Here is an 11,355-nt window from a genome sequence, read left to right on the forward strand (position 1 = left end):
CAGTAGCACACAGCGAACTCAGACTTATAGGCAATATTATGGTCGGTGGGTTCGGATTTGCACTGTAAGAGCAAACATGTATGAGCTGAGCAGAGTGCGTAAAGTACACACATAGGCACGGGAAGGTGGGCACGCGAGCAAACACGCATTCGCAAACAGCGGCACTTACTGAGGCACACGCATGCACATCATCACACAGTCACAATCCATGGTGCAGCTGCTCACCTCCCCCACCCCCCCACCCCCCCACCCATCTCCTCTCAGGCAGCAGTAAATGGTGCCAGTGTATATATATCAGGTATTATGTCCACTTAGATTATGATATGACAGGTTAGCGTGCCGTTTGAAGCTGACAGCACATCTGTTTCATCAGGAGAGACTGATACTGGCATCTAGGACACACATCTCACCATGCAGGAAGGAGATAAAGGAAGAAGCTAGGGGGCCGTCTTTCCTGTCTCCCTGTCTTCCTCACCCTTTCTCTCTCTCTCTCTCTCTCCCTTTTCTCTTACAGCCCCTCTCCCCGCCCACCAAACCCACCACCTCCTGCTCACTTTTTCTTCCTCCCTACATTTTCTTTTCATTCACTTGTTCTCCCCCTAACAACCTCCTGTCTCTCCTACTTACTGATGCTTGCTGTGTCCTCCCTAGCATGCAAACACACACACACACACACACACACACACACCCACACACACATACACACACACACACGGCCTAGCCTTGTATCTTATATGCCTTTGTATATTTTACTGGTAAACCTGTTACATCTCAGCCTTCTCTAGTTGCCTTTCCCCACACCTCGATCTTTGATCATGTGTTCACTTTCTTCTGCCTTCTTGTTAAGCATTGTGCATGCCATTTTGGATCACAGAGCAGTAGCACATTTTTGCAAATGCATAAACTGTCTGCCCAAGAGTCCCTCCCTCAACAATCACTGTGGTATTCTCAATCCAAGTACCATTGTTTTGTTTTGTTTTTTACCAGTTCCTGCTTATTAGCTCAAATGAAAATTACCTTCCGCTCATCAGAGTGGGTTAGGAAAAGCTGTGATATCTCCAGATTAGCGTTTTGTTTCTTTCCCTCCCCGATCAGTTACATAACCTGAGCATGTGAGGAGCTGAACTTCATGGACTGGATGAGTGAGAAGCAATAAAGCTTGGGGAAGAAAGAAAGAAAGGAAGAAAGAAAGAGAAAGGGGGAGTTGAACATGTAAGCATGCAGCTGGCTAACAAGGCCAAACAGCCAGTCATTTCCTGGGGAACATGAGGCATGTGTGGAGGAATAGGGAGTTGGGAAGGAAAAGGACAACTGTCAGAAGCTCAGTGATTTATTTTTCCCTTGGAGGCTTTTTTCACCACTGGCTTTCAGAGCCACATGTGTGTAAAATACACACAAACTCATGCATGCATGCATACAGACACATACACACACTCGCTGGATGAGAATAAAAGCTTACATCTCCTATCATTGAGTATTCATTCCATGTTATTTTGACAGTGGTCCTGTTAGTGTGCTGTAAATCTTTAATTTCACTGAGCTGACCTCTTTTTCTCTCTTCTTGTCTCCCCCTATTTTTTTATTTTTTATTTTTATCTTCTTTCTCTTCCTCTTTCTCTCTGTGCTCCAGCGTACATGCCCGAGGACGAGCTTAAGGCAGCCCCTCACGATGAGGAAGAGCACCTGCAGGATGACGGCCTCTCATTAGACGGCCAGGACAATGAGTTCCTGTGCAACGAGGAAGAGGAAGATGTGGACGGAGGCCAGCCACCTAGCTACAGAGACTCACCACTCAGCAATGGCACTAATCCTGACGCCGGATATGGGTCTCCACTCAGTGATGCCAGCGACCGACTCACGGACTTCAAGAGCACCTCCTCCACGGATGGTCAGGAGAGGGAAGGCGCAGCTTTGCCCTTCCGCCCCAACAACGGCCTCTCTTTCCAGGATAGCCTGGCGCAGATGAAAGCCGTCTATGCAAACCTCATCTCAGATGCCTCTTGGTCCAGCATCACTATGGACATCATGAAATCTAAGCCCGCTGCGGCGGGCAGCGTCAACAGTGCCCTCACTACTCCGGAGCCCGCCTCTACTGCCTCTGCCTCCACAACCACAACCATAAACAAGAGCAGTGGGGTCAACATGGTTAGCAGTCATCACAATGGCAGGAGCTCCAGCACCACTGTCAACCACACAGGCGGCGCAAGTGGCAATACTAATGGCACAGCAGCCAGCTCTGTTGGCAGCCATAGTGCAACCAGCAGCAGCGGTGGGAGCAGCAGCGGTGTGGCTAGCAATGGTAGCGGTGTAGCCTACGACTGGCACCAGGCGGCACTTGCCAAAACTCTTCAGCAGACCCCTTACCACCTTTTGCCAGAGCCCAGCCTCTTCAGCACAGTGCAGCTCTACCGGCAGAACAACAAGCTGTACGGCTCTGTTTTCACCGGTGCGAGCAAGTTTCGCTGCAAAGACTGCAGCGCTGCCTACGACACGCTGGTGGGTCTGACGGTCCACATGAACGAGACGGGCCATTATCGAGACGACAACAAGGACAAAGAGGAGGATCAGGGGAAGCGCTGGTCCAAACCGCGCAAGCGCTCCCTGATGGAGATGGAGGGGAAAGAGGATGCCCAGAAGGTGCTGAAGTGCATGTACTGCGGCCACTCGTTTGAGTCTCTGCAAGATCTCAGCGTTCACATGATCAAGACCAAGCATTACCAGAAAGTGCCTCTCAAAGAACCGGTGCCAGCCTTGGCCACTAAACTGGTGCCCACTTCAGCTAAAAAACGAGCGATCCAAGACGCTATAGTCTCCCCATGCTCCCCGGACTCTCTCCATGCTGGTAGCGGTGGTGGCGGCGTATCCCTCGGGGATGTTGGCAAAGATACAAAAGCCGTACCTAACCCCTATGTTACGCCAAACAACCGCTACGGCTACCAGAACGGTGCCAGCTACACATGGCAGTTTGAAGCTCGTAAAGCCCAGATCCTCAAATGCATGGAGTGCGGGAGCTCCCATGATACACTGCAACAGCTGACTGCCCACATGATGGTTACAGGTCACTTTTTGAAGGTCACAAATTCTGCATCCAAGAAGGGCAAACAGCTGGTCTTTGATCCAGTGGTGGAAGAGAAGATTCAGTCTATCCCACTGCCACCGACCACCACCAGACTCCCTGTCCCCAGTAGTGTTAAGTCCCAGCCTGTGTCCCCCGCCCTCTCCTCCGGCTCAGAGGAAAAGAGGGAGGGAGGTGAGGATGAAAAGGTGGATTGTGGTGAGTCAGTGGAGAAAAAAATTAAGGAGGAGAAAGACGACTCAGGTGAAAAATCTGAGACTGATGCCACATCATATAAATATCTTAGAGAAGAAGATCTCGAGGAGACGCCCAAAGAGGGTTTAGATATTCTTAAATCCCTTGAGAACACAGTTTCCAGTGCCATCAGCAAGGCCCAGACAGGCACGCCCACATGGGGCGGCTATCCTAGCATTCATGCAGCCTACCAGCTGCAGGGTGCCATGAAAAGCTCCGCTACTGTTCTGCCCCCAACTGTCCAGAGTGTCCAGATGCAGCCCATCTTTAACAGCGGGCTACGAGGCCTGGTGAGTGACCCCAACTCAGTCATCCACTCGCCTCGAAGCCCGTCCTCCCCCACCCCCCTCAGGAGCAATGTCACTGCCATGGAGGAGCTTGTGGAGAAAGTGACAGGGAAAGCTGCCACTGTGAAGAAAGAAAAGGAGGAGAAGATGGTGAGCCTGGAACGATGCCGGCCCCCGTCGTTAGTAAAATCCCCCTCCCCTGCACTGAGAGAGCAGAGGGAGCAATTGGCATCTCCAAATGACCTCTCTAAGCCGTCAGGTATGAGAAGTAGCAGCCCAGGCAGTGTAGATTCAGAGCTCATCTGCAAGAAGGAGCCCAAAGAGAGCCTAGTGGATGGCCACAACAACCATTCAAAGAACGGCACTGAGGCCTGTCAGTCCCCTGTAACTAACGGCAACAGTCTTGGCATCATCACTGATCACTCACCAGAAATTCCTTTCATCAACCCTCTCAGCGCACTCCAGTCAATCATGAACACACACCTGGGTAAGGCCTCCAAACCAGTAAGCCCGGCTGCAGACCCACTGTCCATGCTTTACAAAATCAGCAACAGCATGATGGATAAGCCAGCTTTCAACCCACCTCCTCAGGGCAAGCCAGCTGAGCCCATCAACCACTATCAGTTGTACGAAAGCAGTGACCAGCCCATAGACCTGAGTAAAAATAAATCCTCCAATAACAGCAACAACAACAATAACAACGGCAGCAGTGCGCTCCTGACCAACAATAGTGTAAATGGTAACAAACCCCTCATTTCCCTCCCTGACTCAGTCTCTTCTCCCCTGAGAGAGAACGCTCTGATGGACATTTCAGATATGGTAAAGAACCTCACTGGCAGACTGACGCCCAAATCCTCAACCCCTTCCTCCATTTCAGAGAAGTCGGACGCCGATGGCAGCGCATTTGAGGACGCCCTCGAGGACCTCTCCCCAGTGCAGAAGAGGAAAGGGAGGCAGTCCAACTGGAATCCCCAGCACCTCCTCATCCTCCAGGCACAGTTTGCCTCCAGCCTGAGGGAGACCCCAGAGGGCCGCTACGCCATGACCGACCTGGGCCCTCAGGAAAGGGTCCACATCTGTAAGTTCACAGGCCTCTCCATGACCACGATATCCCACTGGCTGGCTAATGTCAAGTACCAGCTGAGACGGACTGGGGGCACCAAGTTTCTCAAGAACATGGACTCGTGCCAGCCTGTGTTCCTCTGTGGTGACTGTGCCTCCCAGTTCAGGACTCCCTCCTCCTACATCAGCCACCTGGAGTCTCACCTGGGCTTCAGCTTGAAGGACCTGTCCAAACTGTCAGCTGAGCACCTACGGGAGCAGCAGGCTGCCTCAAAGGTGATCACAGACAAAATGACATTCGGCAGCCCCCTGTCAGCCTTGACCACGCCAGAGGACGACACAGGCTCTGTGTACCAGTGCAGACTTTGCAATCGGACATTCGTCAGCAAACACGCAGTCAAACTGCACCTCAGCAAGACCCACGGCAAGTCTCCAGAGGACCACCTGGTGTTTGTCACTGCTCTGGAGAAACTGGAGAAGCTAGACAAGATGGAGAAGGTGTAAGCGGGGTCTCGAGCTGAGGGTAGAGACTGACAGCTGTGGAACTGACTAGAATTTCATTGCACTAAAATGACGTTGTTCACAGTTACTGCACTGGGCCGAACTGAGCCGCCAGAAAAAAAATCAGTCTTATAGTTTTTTGTTGTGATAACTGCCTGACTGGACCATGTCTTTTCATGTTGATTTGTTTTTGTTTTGCCAAGCTTTTTTACACTTATTTTGTAATATATTTATATGCTATTTGTCTGATCTGTGCATGTATTTTAGTGAATCAAGGTTAAACACAAGATTTTAATCTTTTCATGGCAAAAATACAACTACTGCTTCAATGGTAAAAGTGGTGAGTGGAGAGAATTGGTGGAAGAGAAAACTGTATAATACTTGATATGAAGAAGGTGAAAATTAAATGTATACACCAAAAGAATGAAAGAATACCCTGAAAGACTGAAGTAGCACCTTAGACAGCTGAATTTTCTGAATTTGTAAAGAGAACATGTTTTGAAATATCTTGCATTTGTCAAAATCAGATTGATTTTAAAAGATCAAGGATTATCATTTCTCCACCCCCCCCCCCCCCCCCCCCCCCCCCCCCTTCTTGTTTTTTGGGTTCCTGTCACTGCAATGTTTTTGATGATGAATGGCCTGCTCATAAATCTGTCAGTGTATTAGAAAAAAAGATCACGTGAACATTTGGAAAAACTGAAATGCTGCTTTTGGGTACGAGTCAATCAGTGAAAATGAATGGCCGTCAGTATGCAAGTTTGCTCAAAAAACTTTTCCTTGTTGTGAAGTATCACCTTATAGCAATTTTCCAGTTGTATGGTTTGTTACAACTTTCTCTTTCTAAATTGTGTCGCTTTATTCAACTGTAAAGAGAAAAGTCTGTTACATGTAAATGATTACCAGTGAAATGTCAGTACTCCATAAGACATATCTTACCATTTGAAACGGCTCAACATTCTTTGTATCTTAAGGTGTGTGCATTCTCTAACTTTTATATTGTCATTTTATATACAAAAATGATAAAAAAATAAAAACAGATGGTGTATATAGATATATGCTGTAGAGCTACAAAATGTCCTTTTTTAAAGAAAATACAAATTTAGCTTCTTTGGCTTGGTTTACAGAAATGATTTTAATTATACTTGCATCCAATTTGATGCATGAAATGGTGTGGAAAATAAATAAGCGATGCACAATGACTATACATTTCAATGTTTTATCGACAATATTGTAAAAAAAAAAACAAAAAAAAAAACTTTTTAGCACCGATTAGTTTGTTTCATTTCTTTCTCAATTGTAAAATAAACCCCAAAGCAGTTGTTAACAGTCATATATTTGTGGTTGTGTGTTCATTTGTCATGGCGGTGCACCAAACTCAATGTGTATAAAACTTAAAGCAGTCACACTCAGGTCCAATCCTCGGCCGGACGAAATAGGATTTCTTTTATTTCTTTAGCTACACTTTGAAATTCCCTTATCTCGCTACTTGTACATATTTTACTAACAGGCCTGCTTTTATGTTTGCAAAAATGTTAGGAGAAAAAGAAAAAGTCACTGGTGTCATACACATAACTGATGACTGAGCCACATCATACCACCGATGATTATTATAATGATGAAGATGACGGGGATGATAAGCCTGTAAGGGTGCCTATTGTACTGTGAGAAACCCATGCTAGGCTTGTGACTGGCCTTCGGAGGGCCCGTTCTGAAAGAATCAGTGTTATATTAATGATGGCAGTGTACTTTTGCCTGTTGGAACAAAATCAGATGGGTGTCTGTTCTGCTTGATATAGCCTCCTGACCGGCCACACTCAACCACCCAAAAATTAACACAGCTTTTCAGATGATACACGAGCAGCAAGCTGTCTTTTTCTCTGATCAACTGTTAATACTGCTAACAAGAAAACACACTGCATATCTTTGCGCTGTGTATTTAAACACGACATAGACTTTTGCCATAATTAAGAGGCATGACTTGCTAACGTGGAGGCTATAATCAAAACTGAATTATAACTTCAATTTGACATTTCAGAGACATACTTGTCAATTGGTGGCCATGAGTGTACAGTAAATGCCATGTTTGTGTCATTCCTACCTATTTTAGCAGATTGGTTCAGATAAAAAGAACCAAACAAAAAAACAAACATCTTTGCAGGAGGAAGTGTCACTTCAGCATCGTCACTGTGTCACAAGTTTGTTGGCTTCGATTTCCACAGCCAGCTCAGTCAAAATGACAGAGGATTTCTGCACCTTTTTCTGACAAATCAAACAGCCCCTTTGCTCATCAAGAGTCCGGACGCTTTTGTTGCGCCGCCGTGGTTGCATCTTTTCCCTCCTGTTTTGTGTGCTGTTGTATTTTCTGTATATTTCAGGTCTGGTTTCATTTCATGTACCACAGGCTTAAGATTCAGTTGTAGCAAGAGCTGAATGTGATTCATTATCTAAAGTGACCTCAAGATGACCCCTCACTCCCCCCACCCCCAGCCAAAGGTAAGCAGCAAGTTTGTGGGATGTTCTTCCTCGGGCGGCCCCCGCAGGTAGAGCGTCCGCGTCAGGAATTTGATCTCTCATCTCGCCCTTATGTCTCAAGTTTCTGATTGAGTACTTACAGAACCAGCCTTTGTATGGATGAAGCCATGCTGCAGTGTTATGACTTCCATTCCTCACACTCACAACGTGTCTCGTGTTGGCTGAGTCAGTCACACACACTCGCCCTCCCCGGCTATATTATCATGAGTGTCTTTGTGCAATTACACACCTCCTCGATCTGGCTGCACCTCGCTGTGTTGATACATGGATTCAGTGACAAAGGAAACACAGGCAAAGGGCAGATTAGCCCGGCTGAAGATGCAGCTTCCTCGGGAAGGGGCTGCTAGAGTTGGGTTATAAAACAAACAAGGCAGATAAACAAGCAACATTTGGAGGAGATAGTGTTCCCTGCACACCGGAAATAAAAAAACACCTTGTAGGTTTAATACCCCACAGCTAAACCTGTAATTTTGCTGTGCCGTCAGATAGCTGCTGAGCCGATAGAGACTCTTTCCTGCTTTGTTAGAGATCAGTGCACTGTTTCCTGTGCGTATTCTATGTAAATTACATGCGATAATCGCCACGCACGGCACAATACTGGTTCCCGTGGTGCAAACGGAAACCGAGGATAGATAAACGCAGGCTGGGCAGATTTGCATAGCCTTTGTGTTTTGGGCGCTGCTGAACGTGAGCCCTGAGGATTGGTAGGGATTTCCTCAAGGTTTTGTATAAGTAAATGCCTGCTTCCTCTCAGGGCTGGGACCATTATGTACAGCAGACAGGGGTGGGTGTAGACAGAGGGCACAAATGGAATAACAAAATTACCTGGGCTGGTGGGAACACGGGGAGGGAGTATTAACCTCCATAACTCGCGTCTGCCTCTGCCTAGATAGAGCAGGGATGTAGTGGTGTTTGCATGGCAGCGTGTGTACTCTTCTCCACACTCCGATTCTGTACATTACACCGAGCATACTGTATATATTCGCCTCGCCTGTTAGAGACAGTGATAGGAAGGTGTCTGTCCGTGGTTAGGAGTCACACACAAGTGAAGTTAAATAAGAGAGGGCATGTTGATCCCACCGCTCGTGATGTTTGATCTTTTTCTCAAAGGTTCACCTCTAAAGATTCAAGGTGTGTTATTACCTCAAATGTATGTATGCTCAGTGGAAACACACTCACACATGTGGTTTCCTGACAAGTCTTTTCTTCGGCTTCATATGTTCGCGTTTTTTTTTTTTTTTTGTTCCTGGTTTGTATATGATAGCGGCACAAAGATCATTGTCATCCATGAAACAAAGACGAAGCTCCTGCTGAGGATCCCGGCGTGCATCTGCCGCCTATAAACCCTCCAACTTTGCACACAACTCCGACGTATGGTTTAATACCCCTCCGAAATACCTCAACACAAACAAACAATGTCTGACAGAGAATCAACAAACAAAGCGACGACGACTGAGAGCCTTTGTACTGGATCAGAAACTAAAGTCGGAGAAATCTGTTTGGATCCTGATAAAACGCTTCATTGTGGAAATTGCACTGAGGAAGAAGTTATCAGTGCTCATGTTTTGCAGGAGATACCTGCCTCAGTCTATTTTTATGTTGATTTAAGTCACTTTGGGGACTTGATTCAATTATATTGCTCAGCATCATACTGTAAAATGTGCAGGATGTGACAATTCTACCTTCCATACTACACACCTACCAAACAGGGTTCAGTATAGTGCAAGAGCAAGTTCTGTTTGTGCCCCCAGAGCTCTGCAAACATCCATTTAAGAACCTGAAGTCCACATTCTTCTGATGTCATCTGCACTGAGGCAACTTTAACATTTCATTTTCACAGTGTAATCAAAACAAGTAGTTTTTTTTTAAATGTAGATTTAGTTTGTTATCAAAGCAAAACCATGTCTGGTAACTAACACTAAATCAATTTACAAGATGAAAAGATTACAAGGTTTAATGCTTCATTTCTAACCGTGCCCATTTTGGCCCAAATGTTTTAATATCATTTTGCATACAGGTCATGCATAGGCTTCTATTAGAAAGTGCCTCGAGCAAAACTTTTCCTGAATTTACATTTATAACACTTTTATGGTGCAGTAAAAGCATCTACGAATGACTGACATTTCTGACCCATAATCAACAACTTGGCACACCCCCCCTTCACCACCCTTTTCTTCCCCTCAAAATATTTTAACAGATCAGAGCATAAGCCCTCCTGTTGCTACAGGATCAGATATACAGGTAGCCTGATGACGTCCATTACAGTATTTTGGATCTTATCGATTGAGATACACTGAAGAAGCTGAAATGTTGCACAAGATTAATAAAAAATAAATAAATAAATACTTATTAAAGTTATACCCCGTTATGCCAGGCACTGCAGTGCGATTCTCATGTCACTGTGACAGAGTGCAGCGCTCCAGCCGGTGTCAGCGGCGGTGGATTTGTGTTTTTGTGATGGACACGCGGCAGTCTTTCATCAAGGTGGGTTTATTTTGCGGTGGGAGTGTTGATGTGACAGAGTTGTCTGTGGAGAATGACGGTGTTTGACAGCGGCAGGCTAACGGATGCAGGAGATCATCTCAGTCTGCCAAGCCTTTAGTTACGATGTGGTGGTGGATGAGAAGTGCAGGTGTGTGTCGCCGGGCCCTCCATCCATCACAAGCCCGGACAAAACACAAAAGCATACGGGGGATGAAATGTTTCCTCCAGCTTGGTGGATGAGGGATGTGGTTTTACAAAACAAGATACGATACCTATTCATTCTGTCCTTATACTTTTTTCCCCCTTGTTTTCTTTCTTTTTTTTTGTTGTTCTGTATCTTTATTTCATGGTGCCTTTGACTTTCATTAAGATATACATTACAAACTATGCACCTTTCCATGAAATATATATATGAAATATATATGAAAAAAAAAAAATATATATATGAATTCTTAATCTTAATCTGATACACATACACACGCTGTATCTGTTACATGTTTTTTTCTTTGCACACCTTCTCTGTGTAGCAGCTAATCTATCTCTATTTGCCTGATCACCTGGGGACATGTCTATAGCCACAATAATAATTCATATATGAAAGATTAATGACATATTTCCCATTATCCAGCATGTATATGTATGATTTAGGCATTGACCTCTCAGGGGTTTTTTTTTTTTTTTGAATATGAGAACTACCATGTCCCTGTCATTTCCTATTTCAAATCAAAGAGGTCAACTTAGAAAATATCTCAAAACCAATTTGTGTTTCAAAAAGACCCTTGAGAAATAGTGGCTCGTGTTGTGTTTGATATGCACAAAGACACTTATCCCTTATCTATCGTTTCAGAGAGAAAGAGAGGGAGATAGAGGGTGAAGTGCTCCAGGAATCAGTGCTGCCTCCATGAGATATGATGCTGCTTGATTTTGATCATTGACATTTGCTTTTTCATGCATCCCGAAAAACAAGGCCTCCCTTCCATTAAGGAATTATTCAAATGACCTTCAACAGTGCATGTTTTCCTACAGTTTTGTTGTGGGAATATGAGAACACATACTGACATCTCAATTACTTATGCAAGGCTCAGAGTAGGCCCAGTGGATGCAATCACCGTGTGTGCAGTCCTCAGTCACTCCGAATCACAGAGGCTCCCGGACAGACACACATAATTCAGACAA

At 45.5% G+C, this 11,355-nt stretch overlaps 1 protein-coding gene across 2 annotated transcripts in view; it reads left to right on the forward strand.

The window, feature by feature from the left end:
- Positions 1-6,493, forward strand: part of LOC130172942 (teashirt homolog 1-like) — a 37,274-nt gene extending 30,781 nt beyond the window's left edge. For both annotated transcript variants that reach the window (XM_056381925.1, XM_056381924.1), the window contains exon 3: positions 1,631-6,493. In XM_056381925.1, the coding sequence (XP_056237900.1) occupies positions 1,631-5,163 (3,533 nt within the window). In that variant the 3' untranslated portion in view covers positions 5,164-6,493. The remainder of the gene's footprint in view (positions 1-1,630) is intronic.
- The last annotated feature ends 4,862 nt before the right edge of the window (positions 6,494-11,355 follow it).

Source organism: Seriola aureovittata, chromosome 7 (assembly GCF_021018895.1).
Source record: "Seriola aureovittata isolate HTS-2021-v1 ecotype China chromosome 7, ASM2101889v1, whole genome shotgun sequence".
NCBI lineage: Eukaryota > Metazoa > Chordata > Actinopteri > Carangiformes > Carangidae > Seriola > Seriola aureovittata.